At 38.7% G+C, this 25734-nt stretch overlaps 1 protein-coding gene across 5 annotated transcripts in view; it reads right to left on the bottom strand.

The window, feature by feature from the left end:
• Window positions 1-666: 666 nt before the first annotated feature.
• Window positions 667-25734, bottom strand: part of Eip93F (Ecdysone-induced protein 93F) — a 190404-nt gene continuing 165336 nt past the window's right edge. For all 5 annotated transcript variants that reach the window (XM_074107071.1, XM_074107074.1, XM_074107073.1 and 2 more), the window contains 4 exons: window positions 23100-23225; window positions 22175-22284; window positions 15067-15195; window positions 667-7138 (listed from right to left, as the gene is read on the bottom strand). In XM_074107071.1, coding sequence (XP_073963172.1) covers window positions 5812-7138; window positions 15067-15195; window positions 22175-22284; window positions 23100-23225 — 1692 coding nt within the window. In that variant the 3' untranslated portion in view covers window positions 667-5811. The remainder of the gene's footprint in view (window positions 7139-15066; window positions 15196-22174; window positions 22285-23099; window positions 23226-25734) is intronic.

Here is a 25734-nt window from a genome sequence, read left to right as displayed (position 1 = left end):
TGAAAAGATCATTTTAGGCCCCCAGATTTGACAAGGTATCTGTACTTGCGAGAGAAAAGTTTTTCATTCCGCGGAAGCATTGATATAAATAGTCGTCATCCGAATTTTAACCGAGATTATGGTTGGTTGGTACATACCCCTGAGTTGGAAAACAGTATTAAATATGTATGTTGTGTGCTACTACCCTACATTTGACATTGACAATAAAAATTACGTTGAAAATGTGGCTAGTTGTGCGCCGGTGTTAAGCCGCGTATCCACTAGAGGCAGCCTCGGGCCGAGCGGCTGCCTCGCTCCGAGGCCGCGCAAGTGGAGACGCTGCCAAAGGCACGGCTCAGACTGAGGCTCCTTTGAGCACGGCCAAAAAACCGACAAAATATGGCTCTGCTCGCGGTGCTCGGCCTCAGGCTGCTCTAATGGATACGCGGCTTTAGTTTCGTCGGGTAGTCGCGCGAGCAGAGCGGTGGCGCGCTGTGCGCGTTGCGGCAGCCGCCGAGTCGCGTTGCTCCTAGGAAGAATGGCTACGAATTAGCCCAAAACATCAAGCTAAAGTCGATTTAAGACGTGAGTTGTCCGGTACAATATCTTTTAATATAGGTTAATACTACAGCTAAAAATATAGTAATAGGTTTATAGGGCATTCTATAGAAATAAAACAAATCATAATTCAACAAATGAATGAAATTTATTGTATACAGGTTTTAAATATCCTCGCACATTCTTACACCTGCCTAACCAGCCATCTTTAGTTAACGTAAGGATAAAGTTCTTATAGATAAAGGACATTACATTTGGAAAAATCTTCACTTCAAAATGATGCTACGTAAGATATAAGTATAGGTACGTAAGAAATGGTTTCGTACATTTCTGGGGTGAATTGGCTCGTGTTTATTCTCAGTGTTGCCAGGGATAAAAACGGGCCAATTTCTAACGTCCCCACTATACGATCGTCTACAATTCCACAATTTCAAATCAACTCGTGCCGCCTAGCGACGTTTTTGGACGTTTTTACCTATCAAAGTGTCAGTCGATATAGTAAGCTTAGCTTTTTCGATTTTTCGCACCTTTTCTATAAATTTGACTAGATTTAGGGCCTGTTTCACTGTGATACCGTCTCTCTTGGTTTTATCTACATAAACAGAGACGGCATCACAGCTGTCACATAAAAATTACCAATGAGTGGGAAAATAAGCCCTTAATACAATTAAGTTAAGCCAATCACATTTCGCCAATTTTTTTTCTAAAAATTCCAGTTTATTATCAGCGATCAAAATTACAAACCATCAATTTTAGAAAGAAGTGAAAACAATATAATATCGTGAAATAACGAACCGTTTATGTACACGCTTCGTTTGTAATTAATTCTGTAAAGAAAACTAAACAATGATAATTATATAAAACTAAAGGAACAAAGTAACAAAAAATATAGAAGCGAGTAAGGTATATTGAAAAAAAAAATATTCCATTAAAACTTGTACTCAATAATTAAATAACAATATTATAATTTGATCTTTTTAGCTCCTTTAGCAGTTTAGGTACCTACTATTACATTATTAAAAAAAAAACATGAGCCTTCAATCAATTATTTAGGAAATAACAGCGTCTTCTATGTTAAACATTGGTCCATTACCTGATTTTTAATCATTTTTGACAAATTAACTCTTGACAGAGTTCTAAAATCGCCAATAATTTTTCTTAAAATAAAGAAAATTCCACAGCAGTGTGATGTTACTTTGTTACAAGCGTTTCCCTTTTTTCTATTAATAAATACATGACAATATTGTATTCGAATTTTACACTACCCTCCTTTAATAAAGATAACATTATATTTAATATGTCTAAAATTAAATGCTTCTTGTTGTACATAATTTAAAAAAAACGAATGTGTGAACATTCCGCTCTCGCTTATTCCAAAACCTTAACTGTCATACCTTTCCACAATAATTCTAAATGTCAATAATAATAAGTCAATTATTGTAATAATAGTACAATATTTATTAAAATTAATCCTCTAGAAATACATACAGTTGTAAAGGAAAACAATTGTTGACAATAAAGGTGAAACTTACATTTACCGTCCGCTTTACAATCAGGCTAGCAACACTAAGTACTTCATAGTGTTGCCACAAGCAACATGCACTTACTGACTGGTGTGGCCAGTAATAAAAAAAACCGTCACCCACTGGTTGGCAAATACACAGACACATGCAAACAACCACGCGCACAACACTTGCTCAGAAAACTGGCAACATTTTACAAACGGCCCATTTTTAAATTCAAATATCGAATCGGGATTCGAGAGTCAAATTTAAAAATTAAATAACGAACGCTATGAATGCGACATCTCCGCGCGCTCGAAGTTCGGAAGCCTTTGTTTTTAAATGTGAGATAAAAAATAAACGCATTCACAAAAATGTCTCATGGAATATTTAAGGTTCACTAAGTTTCTAGTTAAAAATGCAACTTCCCTTCATTGTCTTTTTTGTTCCTGGACCAGTCGAGGACCGTTCAAGACCTAACCTAACCCTTACTGCGAAATTGTATTACATTTACAAAAAAAAAATAACAAAATTATTAAAGAATCACTACCGGCTAGCTATTAATTAAAAATTACGCTATCGTATTTTAACTAAAATTCTTAAACTATGTGGAAAAATGATTGAACAATATACAATAAAAAATGATTCACTAGTAATTCCAGCAATCTCTTTGCGAAGAAGTCAAAGTTCATTTGTTTCTATTTTCGACTTTCTTTTGACAACGCGCTTGGCAAGTTAAGTTACACTGCACGGCACGTTCGCACTGTATTAAAATAAAAAAAATTAGATGCTTTTTTAAAAACAAATGAAACATGACCTCGTCGCGTGGCCTGCGAATAATCAACAATTAGACAAAGAAATTACTTAAGCGGATTTTTTGGTCAGTGGTGATTATTCGCTAGAGACCGCTGTATGATTAACATTGTAAGTGCTAAGGCGGTGTAAACCATATTTTGTACAGGCCAAGCCAGCGCTCGCTGGTTTCACTTGATTCTACTACATCAGTCGCAACTCTCTTAACCGGGCATCTAGCCCCAAACACTGCACAAAAACAATGACATGTATAACATCTCAATATAATATTATAGGTAATTGTAGTTCATTAAAAAATAAAGCCGCTTAAAAAATTACTAACGTTACAAATAAGATTAAACAACATAATGATTTGTTCCCGATGGAAAAAATATTTTTATTTATAATTAAAAAAAATCTAATAACATTCTAAACGGAATGTTCATTAAAATCTAGAATTCTCTTTGCAAATTGTCCCATCCTATGTTTTCTGTACAGACTTACACAGAGTAACCGTTTTAAGCTATCAACAAAGGTCTGGCATAACACACAGATTCGTGTACGTATTTTTTGAAATAAGAATAAATTGTTCGATTTTTGAATTTTTTGAACGCAACCGAAATGCGATCCGGGTGGCGTGACAACATGGTGACGAGATCCCAGTAGGTAGTACATACAAAGTTAAGATTTAAATGCACAAAATGTAAACAAATACAGATTTAGGATTATACCTAAACATTAAAAAGACGTCGAAAATGATCTAGATAAATCAATGTGAAAGATGCTATCGACTAGTAAATTTTGAATATAAAAATTTTCGTTTTTTTTTCTCTAGAATGCGTTCGACATCCCGGCATTTGGGATATGTATTTGGTTTCGGATATTTCGACCGTAGTTTGAATTCAGGTAAACGAATTAAAATAAAATGTCGAAATGTCGAGAGTATTCCAATTGGTAGTCCTATTTTGCACATCGTGGTCTCCGAAGAAAAGGTAGGACATATAATTTTAACGTGTATATAATATAATATGTATATTTCAATTACATACATAATACAAAGACTATCTTATTTCCCATGAGGCGCACATTTACACATAACTTACAGTAATCGTAGTACGATAATTTTATATCCAAATAGTTTTTACCTAATTTTTACTTCTTGGGAGAGCGTATACATTTTTTCCATCTCGTACTTCATTAATATACTTTCGATTGAACACCAAAAAATTTCACAAATTTGAAGATATCATTTTTTTTTTGAGGATTTTTGGGCTAATAATTTTTAAAGTCGACAAGAATATAATAATGATTATCCATATTTTTGTATAGTCGATAAAACATTTAAAACTTGGACCATGAAAAATAAGAATATATTTTCTTAAGATACAATAATAGTACATAAAATATATAAGTTCACTAGATGTATTTAATGTACGTACGTGTATATATGTATGATGCGGCTCGCCCGAACGCATTCGTAATATCTAAATATCACATTCAGTAATATGGAAATCCACGTGTTAGCTTTAGACACACTTTAAATTACTATTTTATACAAAATAATAATTGCACATAAGTCTTCCGTGCCCGCCGCCTGCGCCGCTCGCACACGACCTACCCAATAGCGCTAATAATTTCATTCAATATATTACCTATCTAATTATAAAAACACCGCACAAAATCTGCAATAGTTCACTTAAAAATCGATAACATTTACACTCATGGCTAGCTTTATAATTAATTTGTTACATTGTTTTTTTTTTCACTTAAAATTATTTAAATAGGTAAATTTTATAACGTTAACTTTTGGTTGTCTTTTACTTAAACACAAGGTCAAAAATGAGGCGTCAACGTTTTGCCAGAATTTGAACGACCGTTCATTCGTGGCTTGCAGTGTGATGAGTCTTGACATCGGAGCGTTTTACTCAGAAATATCAGAGACATCAAATAAATTTTAAGAAATTTTACGAAGCATTCGCTGGGGACGTAAAACACGTGTCCATCACAGCTAGTCTATCTACAGCCGAACACTCACTAACAAAAAGACAGATTTATATTACAAGACGTTTTAGATCCTACATTATTTATCGAAAGATAGTGTTGCCTTTAGCCTATCTGTGTTATTACCGCTATTTCATGCTGGCCACTTTGAAATTGCTTCACGTGCTTTTGAATATAAAATTCAAATTCGAATCTTTTTGATTAAAAAGTTTCGTTATTCCTTTTTCAAACTTCGCAATATTTTGTTTTCTCAACGGAGCATTCCGTCGTCGCAAAATGAAATCAGCCAGTTCAAAATAAACGGCAATTCCAAGAGCACCCAACGCCCTCTCGCCCTCCGAATTACACTGTAAGTCACAAACGATGTTCCGAAACCTAACGTCGTGGGACTAAATCTATTTATTGTGATATCTCATAGTAAAGCTGTGGTATATTGAACTGGATGTGACCGTAGGTAACTATTGTGTTATTTGGTGATTATGTGAGTCGATGTAGGTATACACTGTGAAAGAGCTGGACTATAGACTGAAGCGAAACGGAAAAACGGACACTACTACAAAACAGTTATACTCGTAGTCGTGAAATAAATGCGAACCCAGATGCATCGGAACCGTACGGAAAAAAGCCTGTAACTAACTTTATTGTCACTACAACAGTATACACGTAAACAATGCATGAGTTTCGTACGAAAAATCCTTACGAAGTAGGTTCTATTGCACTCTAATTGTATGTATCAATGTAGAAACTTGTTTCGGGCACGCCTCGCGACGGCCTAGGCACAGCGTTAAGATCCGACCGGCGCGTAGAGCGACCGCGGCCGCGCGGAACCGACAAGCCCTGGCCGGTTTAGCGCGGCCACGGCCCGCTCCTAACGGAATGTACTTTACAACAATTATCACAAAGACTGAGGAGATCGGAACGTCTCGACGCTTTAGAATCCTTGGGCGAACACTAGCCGACAGTCGGTGAGGTGTCGGCACTAGGCGCGGTCGGGCGGCGCGGCGGGCGGCGCGGGCGGCGGCGTGGGCGTACCGTTGCGTGGACGCAGCTTGTCGGCGCGCAGCCGCTGCACCGCCTCGCGCATCTCGGCCGCCAGCGCGCGGTCCGAGCTGTCCATGCGCGCGCGCCGCGCCGGCGGCTCCTCGTCCGCCGCCAGCCGCCGCAGCAGCGCGTCGCCCCCCGCACGGGGCTCCGTCAGCCGCTGCAGCAGCGCCGCGCCCGGACGCTCCAGGCTCGACCTGATAATCCCTTCCAGAAACGACCCGTTCGCCGGCGGCGGCGCTTCCTCACGCAGACGACGCATCATGTGCGACGCGTACAGATCTGGAGCGGGCGGCGCCGGGAAACCACCCCCCGCCCAGAAGTAGCTCGGGGGATACCCTGGTGTTTCTGGTCCGTTCATGCCGTTGCTAAAAGGTTTTCCCATCGGCTTCGGTGGCGGCGGCTTTGGCGGCTGTGGCTTCACGTCCTGGGGAGGCTTCGGCTCGCGTTTGCGAGGCCGCATCAGATGCCGCTCCTTAACCTTATACTCCAGCGTAGAGTGCGGCACGCCGTAGTAGGACCCGGCGCGGTGTACCGACATCTCTCCTCGCTGCACCGCTTTGACCGCCTCTACTAAACTATCCCTGTCATAGTTCCTATACTTCCCTCTCTTCGGTCTGGTGCCTTTTCCGGTCGCAGGCTGCCCGTTGTTATTCGGTGGAGCGCGCGAGTTGCACGGAGCTGAGAAGTTTCTGGAATTATCTGGCGGTGTTTTGATGACGGAGACGTGTCTGTCTTGCTGATGTCGCATGAAGGCTAAGTCAGCCTGTTGGTGAGGTCGGTCGAGCGGCTGTTGGAACTTCTGGCTTATGCTCTTCGCAATGACATCGCTGAGTGACGTAAATAGATGCTGCGAGGAAGGCGGATCAGCAAAGACTGACGCCGGTAATAACAGTGATGATGATTGCGAGAGCTGCGGCTGCGGCGGTAAAATGGGAGTGACGGGCGCGCCTGGCGTAGCTGGCGATGGTGACTTGTCGTCGGGTGGTGGGAATGTTGGGATTTTGAGTATGACAGAAGGTGGGGAGTCGGGTCGTTCGGGGTCGGAGTCGGGGTCGGAGTCGGGTGGGTCTGCGGCGAGGCCGAACTTGTTGACTTTGTTACGGAGGGTGGAGCGAGGGATGCCGTAGACGACGGCGGCGCGGCGGGTGCCGAGTCGGCCTGATTGAATGTCGCGGAGGGCTGATTGGAGTTCATCCTCGGTATACGTGCGTCGCGCTCCGCTGTTGCCAGCGCCGGCGCTTTCAGTCAGAGGGCGCTTCAATCTGTAACAATAAATTTCAGTACGTTAGGAACCATTCATATTTAATAGGTCGATAGTTATAATAAAAATCACCAGTTTCTTAACCAAATGCTAGGGTCTTCGCCAGGATGCCTTCCCTAATAAACATACTGGGGCTTAGAATAACATGTGGCTGGTTGACCAATAACAGGACAATAAACAATGTCTTAATATAATATAATATTTAATATAATATATCAGTTCTTCGAACACCCAGAATACTGCGCTCCATTGCTCGTTGGCAAACCTTGAGCCTGGACTTTTGAGCTTCAGTCAATGACCAAGTCTGTGCGCCGTAGGTTAAAATGGGAAGAATACACATGTCGACGAGTTTGCGCTTAAGTGACATGTCGAAGAACTGATCGAATCACAAACACGATACTGCGCTCTAAAACTCGTATCACAGATGTGGGTGTCAAGACCGCCAAGCTGAAGTGGGACTGGGCCGGACATGTCTGCCGCATGCACCCGGACCGATGGGCACGGATCGTAACCGAATGGGATCCGAGGGATGGGCATAGGAGCAGAGGCAGACCCAAGAGGAGATGGCGGGACGACCTGAGCGCTTTTCAGCTCGATTGGCAGGTGCATGCCCAGGACAGGGAAGAGTGGCGGAGAAAAGGGGAGACCTTTGCCCAGCAGTGGGACATAATACAGGCTACATAAAAAAAAAAATATAATATAATTTTAGTCATTTTTGCCTCAGTAAAAAGCCAGACTCCTTTTTTAGATGTAGAAAGCCACCCCTTGGTGCATCTGGATTATAATGTCGATGTGCATCGAATCTATGAACACATCTTCGTGAGAAGATTGTCCAGAGTAGGACGTATTCATACTGACACAATATAATAATTTATGTAACATGAATAACATGAATTTATGTGAAATTTCTTGCAGCATTCTTGGCAATATGTACTTCATCATGCAAAAACGATCCGACTCATTGGATTTGGATGAAATTTGAAAGGAAATGGATAATGTAAGAAAATATTTATGCGGCATAGGTATAACGATTTACTAAAATTTGACACAATGATAGTTTATAACCTGCATTAACACGTAGGATACTTTTATCCCGAAAAAATGCAAAATTCCGACGGAATAGCGATAAGGATGTCGTGCGTGAGCTACATCTGTTGTTTATCATCATCAGCATCTCGGCTCCCATTGCAGGGCACCAGGCCTCCTGCCCTATACAGAAACAGTGCGAATCTAAGTAAGGCCATCTTATAGATACCTACGGTATTTGACTCTTTTTAGGGTTCCGGAGCCAAAATGGCAAAAACGGAACCCTTATTTTTCGCCATGTCTGTCTGTCTGTCCGTCCGACCGTCCGCGGCTTTGCTCAGGGACTATCAATGCTAGAAAGCTGTAATTTTGCACGGATATATATTGATATAAATTGTAAAAAAAATTTTTTTTAGTGTGCCTCCCATAGACGTAAAGGGGTGGTGATTTTTTTTTTCTCATCCAACCCTATAGAGTGGGGTATCGTTAGATAGGTCTTTTAAAAATAATGGGGGTTTGCTAAGACGATTTTTCGATTCAGTGATATGTGAGAGCCGGTGGGTGGAAAAATTTAAAAAAAAATCAGGATGGTAGCAAGTATATCAAATTTTCAAGGAAAACTATAACGGCTAAGTTTGCTTGAGAATTATTAGTAGTTTAAGAGTAAATAGCAGCCTAATGTATAAGATGTACCTAAACTTGGGAGATTCCGTATAAAATACGAAATCCTTAGAAAAATATTAATTATTTTTTTCGTAATGTCCACGGAACCACGGAATTTTGGGCGTGTCCGACAGGCTCTTGGCCGGTTTTTTATTTCATTATTTTATAAATCAAAGCGTGCCCATGCGTGATATCGAACATAAAACCAATTTTTAAGCTATAGGTACATATAATAGAGTTATAATGTAAAGGTTAGAAATTCAAGATTAAACAGACATAAAATACTAGCATGTAATGTCACACGCAAGTAGCATCATAGCAACTGCATAAAGATAAGCTTTTTAGATACATTGTTTTTTGTCACTGTAAAATCTCTAAAGATTGGCTGTACAAATATAGATAAGTATGTATATAGATATATATTTTCATTAATCAATATATGGATATAGGTAATTCAGGAGTTGTCAAATAAGCATCGTATTGTATTACAAAGAAACAAACAATTTTATCTAGCCTCCATGTGGGCCAACACCTAACCAACGCCACCAATCAGTCAAACTAAAGTCAATATTTCAAAACATTAAACCAAGATAAGATAAGTAAGGGAAATATTCAATAACAGCTACTATGAATGCATCCTTACAAACTAAACTTAAATTCAAAATGTAACGTTCAATCTTTGACATTACAGTTTAAAATTGGTCACAGCCCGCCGTCTTCAACTTCATCTTGTGTCTGTTCTTATTTTTCGTCTCTCGCTCTAGCCCTTGGATTATAAAAGCTACAGTCTTTGATACAGGGTGATGTTTCGTTGGACTGCTGCGGTGAGGTCGATGCACCGAGCTATCGGTGCATTTTTATTTGTTTTGGCGAGCCAAGCGACCTAGATATCGGCCAGCGAATGAATTTATTCAGTTATCGATTCGATATTGTGTATAATATCGGTGCTGAAATCGAGATGCCTTTATCCATTGGGTATTGTGCTGCGTGATACGTTGAAGAGGTTACTTGAGGGCAATGAGTTAGGTTATGTGAAATGAACTAAACTGTTGAGACTAAAATTCCGTTCGTCAACTTCTATAGTAGGTAGAATTACTGCGTTTTTTTCCTAGGATTTTTTAAAAATATCACTCCGGTCTATGCAAGCTATTTTAATATATTTAATCCCTAACGTACACATTTAAAAACTAAAATTAAAAACTAGACTTAGAAATAAAAATTTGAAGAAGGCAGAAGGCTGGCAGCATTGCCACGTGGGATGGTAATGGTGATCCTCAGTGCCAGGTATACGCTGCCATCTGGCCACGCGTCGCCTCGACCAACCGCTTGGAGCATTCCCTGTAGACTCTCTGGGTGCTTTCTCCCCAGGGCCCCAGAGTCTCAACCCCAAACGGATCAAATAAGTAACCACTATTAATAGCTGCGTATTTGCGCCGTTTCAAGTTCCCAATCCGCACTGGGCCCGCGTGGGAACTATGGCCCAAGCCCTCTTGCTCTGAGAGGAGGCCTGTGCCCAGCAGTGGGACGTATATAGGCTGGGATGATGATGATGATGATGATTAACAGCTGCGTATTTGCGCCGTTTGAGGATCTCGGCCGAGTTTGCAGCAAAGCCAGCCTTTGTGGCGGTGCCATTGAGATGGGACGGCGCCGGAGTATCACTACACGTCGCGTCCCAAACCAACGGCCGACCCATCCTCCATGGCACTAGTGTCATGCCATCGGGTCTCTTGCCATCATCGCGGGCAAGGCCGGTCGGCTCTAAAAAGGCAAAATAGTTAATTTCCCGACCTACATACGGACGACTTCTTTTTTAAACTTTAAACTTACATCTTGTTGGCATCCCATACATTTGACAAAGAAATCATAGTGAAATTGATTATGAAAAGCTTCCACCCTGATGTGCGATTCAGTTTCCTGACTGTACTCGTATACGTCAGTAGTTCGCAGGCGCCTCAGGCGTCGCAAGTGTTTCTTAGTTTAATCGCTATGATTTCCATCACCGAAAAGTTCATAGTAAATTTCAAATGTCAAAATTCCCAAAAAAACAGAGGTACGAAGCCCGGGTGCGAACCTCGAGACTCCATAGGTCAAATTTAGATAATGTGTATTATATTTATTAATATAATATTGTAACGGATAACTCACGTCTTAAACCGAGTTTAGCTCGACATGTACCGCGCGCGCGTATGCGGCTGCCGCAACACGCACACTACGAGCCATCGCTCTGCTCGCGCGTGAGAAGAAGGGCTACGAAATAGCCCGAAACATGTCGAGCTAAACTCGGTTTAAGACGTGAGTTATCCGTTACAATATCATTTAATATGAATGATTCTAAGATTATAGTTATTTCTTAATTGAACGCATGTGCACACGTCCTTAAATTGGATTTCAAATGTAACACTTCAGAGGTGCGATTTTCTTTTAGTTCTCATTTAAAATGATTCTAATATTAATTATTTCTTAATTACGTATGTACCGTCCTTACATTGGGTTAAAGAACCTTCAGGTCAATGCATTTTAATCTAGTTAAAACTTGATAAAGCGTAATAATAAGGTTCAAAGACCTAAATGAGATTTCCTTGTTTTTTAATACCTATTGGTTTATCTAAATGACGATGCGTTTCGTTTGCAGAGTCTTTGACCGGCGCAAAAATAGTGCGAAGAAAGTGTTTTAAAAAGTAAGGGTTCCTTCGTCAAATAGATAATATTATTCAACGTGTTATTTTTCATTTCCGTTAACTTTAAGGGTACATTCAACACGGCAAATCAAGTAAATTTCTCTAAGATACTAGTGGCTTAGATAAATCTACGGGTTAAAAGATGCCTAATCAAATTTTTAGGTTAACTAAAGTGTTTTTTATTCACACACACACACACACACACACACACACACACACACACACACATTCAATGCATACTAATTTTTCATTGTTCTATTTGTCTACTATTTGTCTTTTCTTATAATCTATAATATAATGTAATAAATTAATTTTGATTTTAATGTATCTAGATAATAATGCAAATTTACTATGTATACGATTGAATCTCGAATGCACTCCAGGACCTCAAGATACAGGCTCAGCCTAGTTTGGGGTCCGCCAGACATCTCTTTTTATGTATACGTGTGTCATTTTTAAGGGAAATAAATTATTATTATTATTACACATTCACACATAATAATATGTGTCACGGCAATGTCAGTCGTCAAGTTTGTCAGTTTTAATTCAACCTGACTCAATGGCTGAACTGATTTCAATGACTGTGAAATTATATTATGTAAGAATTATCAGGTGGTTTCTTTCAATATTTAGCTAGTTTTTTTATTATGACAGGGAGACAAACGAGCATGATTTTCACTCATCTTGTTAGAAAGAAAGCAACAAAGAAAGAAATAAATAAAGATTAGGAGAAGAAAGCTATCTAGTTCTATGATACACATATTCAAAATACCACAAACGGGACTTATCACGCTAAAACACACAAGTAATATTTACCTCGACGTAACAAACACATTACAGTGGCCGTGGTCACGAGTAGACTGAAGTTTAAAACATTAAATAAACATTACTTTATGATACACCTTCTTTAAAAACCTGTAAAACCTACAGATGTAAGGGACCCCAGAAACCGACGCCCGCGCTTGACTCAACGCAAATAATAAACCCTTGTTGGTGGGTCGTTAAACTCTTTCCGAACGATGTTTGTCATTAAATTCCCGGGCAATGACACCCCTATCAGCACAGCTATTTGCCAAGTTTCGAAAGCAAGTTTTCGCAATAATAGTGATAAGAATTAACATTATTCCTCTCTATTAGCTTAAATTGCTAGTTTAGAGTTTAATGGGTGAAATAATGGGCAGAATGGGCTTAATGTCTAGGAAACTCATCAGGCATTTCTAGGCGATTCAGATTTTAGACTTTTTCTACGTCATCTTCCTTACCTAACACATTGCTCCACGCATCCCTAATTCTAATAATGTTGTGAATGTCCATGGTCGACGGACCTATTCGATTTCACTACAGTATTTTTTTAATATAATTTTAAGTGTAATCAACTTGTTTTTTTGCAATAAACAATTTTTATTTATTTTTATCCAATAACCCGTGACTTCGTTTGCCCAATATTCTTTAAAAAAAACGGCCAAGAAAGTGTTAGGCCCGCGTACCGAGATGAAATTGAAGATTGTTATGGAGATAGTTCGAGATCATGGAAATAATATAGGATAGCTTTTATCCCGGAACATTGCATAGTTCCCGCGGGATAGTGATTAACGAATTCTTCGAACAATTTCATGTATGAAGCGAGTCTGCGTGGCAGAACTCAAAAACTAAAACGGAACGAATAAGTTCGGGCTATTTCTAACCATCTATTTCTCCTTCACATAAAAATACAATCAGAATCCGTGTCTTTCTTTGTCTCGAAGTGTCGAGATATATATTCAGCTGAGATGTGAGTCATTTCAAATTAAATGTTTCTCAGTTTGCCCGTCCTTTTATGACTTCTTTCTCCTTGGCACAGTAATCTGGTTTCAAATGTTTACTTTGTTCATAAAAAACTCATCCCTATGTTAAACCCCCGACGCAAAAAGAGGGTTGTTATTTGTTTGACGCCAATGTCTGTCTATCTCTGACGTAGCTTTTGCGAAAAGCGAGTGTTTCTCCGTTTTTGAGATATTGAAGTTGGAAATGACAATTTCGAGGGTTTTTGGGCATTTCTATCGACCCTGAGGTTAACAGGAAACTAAAGTAGATATGTTGTATTTTTTAAAGTATTAACCTTAGCGGTCCCCCGACACCGACGACGCTTAGATAAAAAAAATATTACTAGATACTTATACTAAATTAACTTAGTCTAATTTTGCGGGAAATCAGCATAGTCCCCGCGGGATAGGGATAAGCGAATTCTTCGCAGATGAAGTCGCGGGCAACAGCTAGGTAGTGCATAATTATTTTTTACTTTTTCGTTGTCTTTTTTACCTACAGTTATGGACTACCTTAAATTGTCATTTCACGTTACACTTACACTTTTAACTCTCTCATTTCTTATACTAATGGACAATGAGGCTACCATAATCTACAACTTCTTTAGTAGCCTTTAATTACTTTGCGCTCATTAAAATTTGAAACCTTACGACAGCCGCCATTTTAAGCGCGCTCGTATCCCGTGATGGCGTCGGTTGTCAAAAGTTCATCGACCCCAATCGTTCAGTTTCGTTTTCATGATTTAATGGGTGCGTTCACGTCTCATTGTTTATGTAATGCGATCGTTTCAATAGGAAGTGTTGCCAGTGCAAAGACTCGGTGACCATGGAGAATTGTTAATGGACTTCCTAGTGTTGCCAGTGGCCGTTTATTTGGATAGTTTTTGATAAGCTTTTATGAGCTATTCAGGTTGTGTTGAGTATATGTGTGAAAATTAAGAGAAATTCTTTAGTTGCATTGTTTGATTACGTATTTTGTACCTACTCAATATTTCTTGGGGCTAGTATTTTATTTTAGTTTTGTTATGTTTGCAAACTCCATTTTTATCAATTTTACTTTATAAATTGTTGTGAAAGTGCAGCGAATGAAGTTAATTATGATTGATGGTACTTTCTCATCAGGCTTGTCATGAGAAAATAACTAACTCTTGAACCTACCTATTTTCTTCGAACTAAAACTAATAAGACAATTTTCAAATGAAAACAAACTGCCTACTCAGCATAATTATGCTTTTTCGTTAAACTGGAAATTCAAAAAAGACCAACAAATTGTCGTTTTTTTTTTCAAAGCAAATTATTGTCTGAATGCATTCAAAATTATAACAATATCGTCGTATTTAGGACCTAATAAATAAATTGTTAATTAATGACAATATGGTAAGCAATTAGCTCAGTTTTTAATCATGGCTAAATGGATTAGATACCATGACCTTAATTCGAAGCATTTAACATAATGGATAAAATAGCCTAATTTCATTAAGTGCATTATGACATTGGTGCATGTTTGTAATGCACTTGACCTACTGAGAGTCTGTGTCATTTAAAAAAAACACTGGGTGTTGCCAGCGAAAGGTATTTGTTTGTAGCTATTCCGCGGGAGCAATGCAATTTTCCAGGATAAAAAGTCTACTACTGTGCTAATCCAGGTTATCTGTATGCCAATTTTGATCCAAATTCTTTGAGCTGTTATTCCGTGATTGAAATAAAAGTTCGCCGTTGCAACTTTGCCCGGTGGTAACTGTATGAAGTAACTTTACCTGTTATCCTTGCTGTCGGGAGGCGGTGTCCCGCTGGTGCTGGATGTAGACTTCGCGCTGAGATCCAGAGGCTGTTCCGCGGAGGTTGGAGATGCACTCGGCGCCGACACTTTCTCTACATCCTGGAGCCTGGGGAGAGAAGCATATTTTATTATTTCTATTGCATGTTACAACATTGCCCACGACATCGTTCGCTTAGATTCATTGCTTTGTGTGAAGAGGAAGACTATAGAGGCTAAGTTAATTGAAAACTTCATCAAAATTTGTCTCTGAATGCTTTTTTGACTAATTGACACAAGCGTCAATTTTGTTGTATCTATTGTTTGGAAGATTTGAATTCATTTCATATTGCCATCATTACAAATCAGTATTTTACACTTCTGATATTGGGTTATTTAAAAAAATAAGCGCAATTTTTATTGTAAATTTTTTAAAGTGAAACGAAATACCTGCTAAAGAAGGCAAAAGCCCCGCGTATGTTTTTTTTTCAGCCAGTATTTCAATACTTAACATGGCCACCAAAACCTATTCATGTTACTGGCCGCAAAACGGCAACATTAGCGCGTTCTAAATTCAAACGTTCAATGCTGTCACCTCAAGAAGGCACAATGACGCGCGCGCTTTTGTCGTGAATGCATTGAGATGCTTTTCGTTCGATGTCGTGATGTTGCCGGCGCGATGTTTCAATGTATTTTGACGATTGTTGTGTTGGCGCGAGGCTGAACGATATTATGCGACGATCTTGAGACATTTACGGGATTTGGTACGCTATGTTATTTTACACGCTATACGAACCAAAGCGAAATCCGTCATTTTGTTACGTGACAGGCGATGTCATTTAGGCTATTGGATGACGTAAGTACCTACATTGAAAATACCATTTAATTTGTTTGGAATAAACATAATGATAAAATTACTTAATTTTTGAAAGTTGCAGAATTAAAGTAGTTCCATTTGAGTAGCAGAACCTGTGTTTTAATTTTTTGCTCCTGTTACAGGGCCCACCTGGTAAATCGATATAATGTAGGTATAGGCCGTGGGTATAGGTATCTACTTTCAGCGATCATCTTCCTCGTAACATAAACAAAAAGGATTTTTGTAATATTAATTGTTTCTATTAACAACAGGCACGCTTGCTCGACGAAATCTAAGTTTTTTTTAAACTAATGCATTGATGCCTAATATTAGTTACTTTTGGCGCTCATTATCAAAAGCATAATGTTACGCTGAATTTTTATTAGGTACCTAGGTAAATTTTCAAAACTGTAAACAACACAAAAAAACTGTTTTCCACACAATTGCTTCTTTTGCTTCGTCTTGTACAGAACTCATTATTTTCTTTTACATATAATGTATTTCTGCGCATGGATTAGGCATTTAAAAATATGAGAACGTTCAGAACAGTCAGAGTCGACATTCAACCTTAATCTCGCAATTGGGGAAGCATGCATAATATGAACGTGATGAGATGACATCACGTTTTAATTGTCTCGGCATAACATCGTTCAGCAGAATACGCATCAGTTTGACAGGGCCTTTCATTGCGTACCGTTAAATCTGCGCGCGATATTCTAAAGGCATTCAACAAAGTGGAAATGGACTTCAGATGTTTACAGAGACGTTCGGTTTAGGTTCTTATTAAGGCAATGATACACCTACAGTTTCATAAATAAAGTTTGCAGTGAAAATAAGATTCGAAAATACAGGTGTCTTTCTTCAAGTCAATTTAATATTTTTATTCAATTTATGCTATAGCAAACACTTATGCTTATGAATGTCAAAAAAAATACCGCTGATTTGGAAAAAAACTGTGTTCAGAAGAATCTGGTAAGTAACTCAACAAGGTATTTTTTATAAACAGATTTACAATATTATTTAATGAAATGACTTACACCACAAGTATTTTACACAACTACATTTTTAACGCAGTAAATTCGCTATTTGAAATAATGGATCACCAATGAGGATCGGAATTATTTACAAACATCCCTGTCCATGATTAAAGTCATTAATTTTATAATACGCCTTAAATATTAATGTCTTCTTGACAATAGATTTGAATTTTGTGCCTGTTTGTCAGTATCTTCCAATTTGTTGTCGCCTTTCTGTACTAAACTTTACAAGTACCTAATAAAAATCTATACATAACATTAATATCTAGTTAATCTCAAAACCGTCTGTTAGATCCCAGAGCGGATGTGCCGACATCCGACGGCTTTGTACAGCACATTGTACTTAGATGAAAAAAAAAGACTATACTGGCAATTTCCGATCATTTGCCAGGTAAAAAAACGTATACTTGCTTTGCTTATGTTTTTGCCCCATCCCATCTTTGAAACTTGGGAGCGAACGACTTTTCACTCAAACATCGTATATGTCTCTTTCTTTCCTGGACTTGGAATTATTTTTGATCTTTTTCATTAAATTGAAACACCAGTTTCTTAGTGTTTTAACTTTTTTTAATACTTGGTATCCAGAATAACGATGTAGGTACTTCGGGGGGCGATACGCTGGAGTATTAGAAATATACTCAGCAGCACAAAATTTGACCCACTCTCCATAAAAAAATAACTATTACTGCACACATCCAAGGGCCTGATTTTTTTGCCGCTCAGTATAGTTTCAACGCTATATATCAATGTAGGTATGATATATTTTTTACAAATAAACCGAACAAGGAAAGGTGCCCGTATTAAATAGTAAGTAGACAAAAAATCACACCTGGTGGTGGTCTAACAACTGGTAGCATGGTGTACGGTTGTGTCACTCTGAAGATGAGCTCTGGTTGAGTTCGAAACGCGTCAGTGTAGTGTGGTGGTGGTGATAGATGGGTTTGTGTGATTTGTGTGTGTTCTTACAGTGTGGAGGTGGAGGAACTGCATGAACACGCATATTTTGCATAAGCTTAGCTATCGTAAGGTCGCGGGTGAGCAAGGAAATTCTTTTAGTTCATTAAAAAATCACACATTTGACCAAGACATGTAAGATACAAACTAATTATTTTATCTCATCTTACTTTTCAAACTATAATAGTCATTAGGTACCTAAGGTAATGCTTATTTGAAAAACATTTTTTTGTAAGAAAAAATATTAATGTTTACTTGTTCAACTAAAACAGAGCTCGTATATTTTTATAGCCATTTTAAAAGTACTATAACCGATACCCCGTCTATTCTACTCCACAAATTAATATAATAAAACGTACCTAGGTAATAATAAAACAGTCAGGTGCAAACTGCAAGGTTGCATATTTACTGACGGATTTGAATTTTAAATGCGTTGCCTATCCGCACCATTGTTGGACTGCACTCGTTAGTGTCTATGGATGGCCTAGACCAAAATAATCTAGCTTTATAATGATAATAGGTATGCGTGAAGTGGCTGTATGGAGGTGAGGTCTTTGCCCTGGATAATATAACGGGCTATTTTAAAAAAAACGTGCCTACAGTGGACTAAAACTACGTAGCGCAGAAAACATTTATTTCGCTGATGTCTGAATAATTGTAATGCATAAATAAATTACATGATGGTTGACGTTAATGGTTGTTATTAGAAGCAATTATTTAAGACGCCACTTAATCAGCTTTTTCATTGACATCTCATTAGTCTACGGACAATTAGGTTTGGAAAAATTATGCAAAGCTACTTTATCCACCCTAGCTTGTTAATAGTACATAACTCCCCCATTTTTATGACCGCATGATAATAATGTGAGACGATATCGGTATCAGATATTCCTGGCGACCTTCTCACGTATCGCTCATCGATTATAGCCTTCGACAACCGCCAATATTATCATTAAATGTAAACGTATTGTGGCAATTTTGCCTTTAACCTAATAAAAGGTGGGCAAACTTTACACGGGCAAATTTGATTTGTATTATCCCCTAATGTGATTCTGTCAAATATTCGGTCTACCGCGACTGCCCTAAAGTCGATCATCGTTTGCATTATCATAAAATAATAATGTCTTTAAGACTTTACTGTCAACTTGAAAGTTCCACTTTAACGAACATATTAACTTGATAGGAAGTTAAGATTGGTTTTTGGTCATCCCGTACAATCCATAACCATGAATCCAGTTTCTCAATGAGGGCTAAAGCATAGATGTCGCTGCTTAAGTAACTAAATAAGAAACAAACAAGCTGAGAAATGTGACGCATAGGAGAAATTTGTATCTGTACTCCTGTCCAGAGGTGGTGTAGCGATATAGCACGCAGCACGGAATGCTGAGGACCTGGGTTCGATTCCCAGCGCTGGTCCCAGTTTTGTTTGACGTCCTACGCTGCGCTTGCTGATAGGCGGTCTTCATTCGAGAACTTTTTGGCCCCAACGACCAGGCCATCTGTCTGTTCTCCGTGTTATATGGTCTGCCAATTACCACTGTGCAAGTGTTATTGGGCCAATCAACTCTTTTACCGACACTAATCTGTCCGCGACATTTTTCAAACAATTGCAGATTTTTGTAAGTATCTAAACATGTTTTTTCTGTAATTTAATAGATGGTGTACATGAATACATGCCATCCTACGTAATTTTAAGCTATTAAACCGTGAAATATCTTATTGGAAGTACGATTTTTTGGTAACGGTACAGTCAATTTTGGTAACGCAGGAGACGCCCAAAGTGTCGGTAAAATAGTTGATTGGCCCTATTCCGAAAGTTTTCAAGAAATGCACCTATTTTCTACCTAATAATCCATTGATAAGCATATAAGCCTTATGTTCCACATACCATGTCTAGCGAGGGTCTGAGTGACGGACGTCGGGGTTTATAAAGGTCGCTACGTGGTACAATTGTGAAAAGGCCAGCGGAATTAACGTAGGAAAATCATTTAGGGCCATTTGAAATCGATTGTATTCTTTAAGCATTAGTTAGATCTTAGAATACGTAAAGAATCATTTAACAAAGATGTGTACAAATATTATTACCAACTAGCCTGTTGCCCGCGACTCCGTCCGCATAGAATTCGTTTATCGCTATCCCGCGGGAACTATATACTATAAAAACTACCCGGGAATCAAACTATCTGTATACCGAATTCCATCTAAATTGGTTAAGCGGTTTAGACGTGATGAGGTAACAAACAAACACTTACAAACTTTCGCGTTTATAATAATTTAGGGCAGACAAAAGTAATGCCGTCTTTGTTTATTCGGACAAAACAAATAGAGACGGCATCACTGATATCCGTCACATAAATTTAGTCGACAAGTGGTGAAACAGGCCCTTAGTGGGATAAAGAAGTATGAGTACAGCCAGCAGCACCAATATCTGACACAGCAAGCGTGTATAAATATCAGATACGACTCTATTTCTAAGGCCGGACGCACGCTCCGCTGTGGCAGATATTAATGCTGGTGATTGTACCTATTACTTGTAAAAATAATATTATGAAAACTATACATCTCACCCTATACAATCATCATCATCACTGTAAAAACTAAACTAGACGTAATTACATAATATAATAAAATTAAATGTATGGAGCCATCGTTCATTGTTAATGATTTATTTATCTCATATCTGTGTGCGTATTACGAACGCGTTTTTAGTCGCTGTCAGTACCACCAGGCACTCACACTAAGACATCTTGTAAGCACGAGTTTCATCAGTTATAATATACATCGATGATTTGCCGTTTATGATTGAATTGAACAATTCTATACTTAATATAAAAGGAAAATGGCGCTAAAAGTACAAGGACGAGCTAAAGAATACCTTGTATCTGATTAACTCATCTCAATAAATCTAAATTAAATCCAAGCCTCAGGGTAAACAGCTGTTTAATAAATAACTATACTAAATCGCTTGTTACACGCTCCTATAGTAGATCCACAGTTTAATTACCGTAAGTAATCTGCGAACAACGCGACTTCGGAAGGTGACCCGATTTATAGTTTTCGTACACAGTTTTTGAACATAATCCAACAAAAATTTTCTGTAATATCTAAATGAAATTATGACCTTAATTTTAGTTTGTATGATAAAAATGGCTAATGGTCAGTACAAAAATATTAAAATCCTGCTTTTTACTCATTAAGGGTAACGTGCCCAAAATGCTTTCAGATTTCTGATTTCTAAAGATATTGGGAACTTTACATACAAAATTGATCTGCTTCATAAGTTTGTCCAAGTTTGTTTGTGGGAACTACAGCCTAAGCCCTCTCGTTTTAAGTGGAGGCCTGTGCCCAGCAGTGGGACGTACATAGACTGGGATGAATGATACTTTTATGGTCTTAAGAAACGTTTACTATCGAATCGAACGCTTACTAAGGCCATTTTGGATAGACGCATTGTATGAAGATTACCTACGGTTTTATAGTGTAAATAGACCTATAGTCTTTGGAACTCACCTACTGTTCACCCCGTTCTAATGGCATTGAGGTAAATACCAAGCTATCGGCATCTAATTTCTTCCCGATGCACATAAATCAGTATATAACGGCCCAAACTATTGTTTATTGTGTTGGTTGCCTTGGAATCGCACGATTGGAGTAAATAGGTACTGAAGTATACTATACAGGATGGGACCGTGAAACTCGACAGACTTCGAACATACTTTTCTGAACCAATTGAAAGAAATAAAATGTGCATAGTATCAAGTCAGGAGATATTTAACCCATCATATTTTAACTTTTCACATGTGAAAAATACATATTTTATATAAACACTGAGGTTATACATTGTTTTTGGTTTATATAATTATGCGTTGATGCCGAGGGATTTATAAAATTGGGTTTAAAAAAAAAGATCCTGTATTATAATTTAGTCATCATTAGGATTGTGATACGAGTGGAATAAGTTTTTTGTTAAAAAATCCATTTTTAATACTTACAGGTTTTTTTGCTGACTGTACTTTTGGTTGTCATACTATACTATATATTACATTTCAGTACCAAATTTGAAGGCTAGCCCTAGCACCAAATATCTGACACAAATCGTGCATAAATATCCGAAACGACTCTATTTCTAGGTCTGGAAATCCTGAAATATTTACAGTTTTAGAGTTTGCGAAATGAAAAGTTGCGAAATGAATCAGGTTGCCAAACGTTAGTTGCGAAACATCAGTGAACCATGACAGATATAAAGGTAACTAATAACTCACCTATCAGGTAGCCGCGCATGCGTGAACCGCTGCATCAGCCACGCCTGGGAGAGTGCTGGAGGGACCAGCCCCGTGTTGAGGGCTGCCAGGGTTGCAATCATCTGCTGTAGCTGCGGACAAACGGATAAGTTAGGAACATCAATCGTCAGCAACAATGGCTATGCCATGGTTTTTGTTCATGACCACTGCGTTTCCCTATTTTTCAGGATCATCTGGTTTTCGTGCTCAGGAGATAATGTAATTTAAAATACGACAAAGATAAAAACAACGGCATGAATACTGTAGTATTCATGCCATTCGTTTACAAACATATTATTTCCCTGGGGAACGGATGAGATGAGAATGGAGGGGCAAAACCAACTGTATTGGGGCGAAAAACGTAGTTTGATATAAAGTTTTTTAAAAAAAAAAATATACACAAGACGAGTTTATGGTGATGAAGGGAAATCCAACAAGTGATCTTTTATATCCAATAGCGCAGGAGCGTTTCCGGTTCTAATATTAGATTGAAAACATCTGTTGGTACTAATCGTAGAGTAACGGTACCGCGACAAGACTCTTGCCACCCGACAACGGAGCTGCTGTCGGACTAATTTCCATACTAAATACTGTAGCAGCGGCAGGACTCGTAGCGCCAGAGCCAGACACCGAACTACTGTCAGACTCTAATTTCCGTCAAGTATACTCTAATACTTACCTGTACAATAGCCTGTACAGCAGGACTCTTGGCACCCGACACAAAACTACTGTCAGACTAAAATTACTATGAAGTTTATTCTAACACTTACCTGTACAATAGCCTGTAGCGACTGCGCCCGCAGCACAGCTGCAGTAAATGCTGTAGCAGCGGCAGTACTCTTGGCACACGACAAAGAACTGCTATCAGACTCTACCTAATTTCTGTCAGGTGTAATCTAACACTTACCTGTGCAATAGCCTGTGGCGACTGTGCCTGCAGTTGCAACTGCAGTAAATGCTGTAGCAGTGGCGGCGCCGCGGCAGGACTCTTGGCACCCGACACCGAACTGCTGTCGGACTCTGATGCGGGACTCTGAAACAAAGGAACAAAAGTTGACACTTGGTTGTAGCAGCTAAGAAGGGAATAGGGCAGAGATTCTGATTGAGATTGGGCTGGTTGACCTTAATAAATTAATTTATTGAATCAAGCGTTACTTTGCGGAGGTCCATATCAATGAACTGTAACAATTACTTTGCTCACCCGTGACCTTATGATAACTACATACATTTATGCAAGAAATGTGTGTTCATGCAGTTCCTCCACCTCCACACTGTAAGAACACACATGAATCACATAAACCCATCTATCACCACTACCACACTACACTGACGCGTTCCGAACTCAATCAGAGCTCATCTTCAAAGCAACACAGTCGTTCACAATGCTACTAGATGTTCGGCCATCTAATATCTGGTTGCGGTGAACGTACCTAACGTAACGTGAAGAACCTAAGTCCTACATTCAGGTACTAGGTAGTGTCTAAGCTATACATATAAGCCACAGATGGGCTTGGCAAAACTTAAAAACGCAACAGTGTCGAATGAAAAATTTCTAAGCACGTTTGGTTTCTGCTTAAGCACGCTGCTTAAGTTATGGTGTTCAAGGAGTCATTGTATTGTACCTTAGTCGTATAATCGTACGCTGCAATCTTATAATTGATGATCAAGGTTATTGAATAACTAATTATTTCTTTTGTCGGTCTGTTTGGTCATAAAACGATGGTGACACCTTGATTGTCTAGATGAAGCTATTCATTCGCCGGTTACAAAAACAAAGAAAACCTTGCGGTGCTTTAGTTTCCGGTTTCAATTGTTAACACAACGACCATATTTTTTACCGAGAAAATTCTGTTATCTTGTAATTGTAATAATAAAAATATGAAGGAAAATAACAGTGTTTAATGTAACGACTCACGGTTAATTACAGACATATAATTTGTTAATATTCTTAACCGACTTCTAAAAAGGCAGAGGTTCTCAATTCGACTGTATGTTTTGTTTACTCGTGATTATGATACGTTAAAGACCGATACATCCTACTACATCCACTTGGCCGGTGCTTTTTGTGCTTGTAGGTACTTTTCATCCCGGGAAAGCTCATAATTCTTACGGTATGATGTTACAGGCAACGACAGAAGCTAAACAGTCAAAGTAGTCTTCTCTCCTTCTACGTTACACTCTTGTCTTGACAGTGTGCTTTTATGATGACTTTCCCGCCAAAAAGTGGTGTTTTTATGGTTTTCAAACGAGCAGGCGGATCGCCTGATGGTGATTACCGTTGGACAAACACCAGAAGAGTCACAAGTGCGTTTTCTCCTTGTTTTCCACACACCAGTGTTGGAGTCTGAAGTTCGTAGTTGGCAGACGTTGGATTTGGGTGACGTGCCCTCCGGATCCAGTTAGTGAAGGCTACTATATCGCACCAGTATCAGATAGTGAATTAACGCTATTTTTTTATATCATCATCAGCCAGAAGACGCTCACTGCTGAACAAAAGCCTCGCCCTTAGAACGCTGTGAACGACAACTCGCCACTTGCATCCACCGGTTACTCGCAATTCTCACGATGTCGTCAGTCCACCTAGGGAAGCCTGCCAACGCGTTTTTTTTAAATGTAGAAAATAAAAAGTATTAAATTAATTACTAGCTCCATTGACACTCTACAATAAAAATAGGTGAGGGTTTCTATATGACTGTTTGATGCCTTAATAAATTTTAAAAAAAGCTCTATTATGTACAGTTAATTGACTTCTCTAAGTACAACGATTTGTTAATGTAGTCCGAACCGTTAAAAACTGATAAAATGGTTATAAAACTATTTCCAATACTCTTCTCAGTTTGAATTCACGTGGCCTAACTAGTTAATATTCAAGGCGTTCATGATTAGCGAACTGTCAAGGTGAACGGTTCTGCGGTACAATGCGTCACTCGCTGTCGTGGAATATTTTTGTATGTCTATCTGCATCTCTAGCTATAGCCATAAAACAGTATCGTGGCTGGCTAAAAGACAAGGTATCGCCTAAACCACTGGAACTTAGAGTGGAAATTTGATAGATTTAGGGGCTGTTTCACCTTCCATTGATTAGCGTTAACCGACGGCTAAATGTGATGCCGTCTCGGTCTATTCGAACAAAACAAATAGAGACGGCATCACACCTAACCGCCAGTTAAGTAAAGTAAAAATTAAGTTATTATTATTATTATTGTAAGCTGTTTGTAAGAAATTCAAACACAATCATGAATTGGCATTGGTCCCAAAAAAACAATGTTTATTTATATTATTATGTATTCTTTTCATAAAATAGGCGAATTTAACACACCTATTTGAATGATTCTGGTTCGAGTTGCGTTTTAATTTTTTTACCCTATTTAGAAGTTACCGGAGTTATAGCTAACCATAGTTGACATGGCGTTAAAAACTACGTTTTTCGTTGCCCATCACAATTATTAAAAAAAACGTAGTGTCTTCTGTCACCTGGCAGTGTTAGAATTAGGGGTTAGTCTCACTTCGTCTAAAAAGCAACTGGTCTATGTAGCATGTGG

This window comes from Choristoneura fumiferana, chromosome 25, assembly GCF_025370935.1.
Source record: "Choristoneura fumiferana chromosome 25, NRCan_CFum_1, whole genome shotgun sequence".
NCBI classification, from domain to species: Eukaryota; Metazoa; Arthropoda; class Insecta; order Lepidoptera; family Tortricidae; genus Choristoneura; species Choristoneura fumiferana.
Note: the sequence above shows the minus strand (reverse complement) of the source record. Positions and strands in the feature narration are given on the sequence as shown.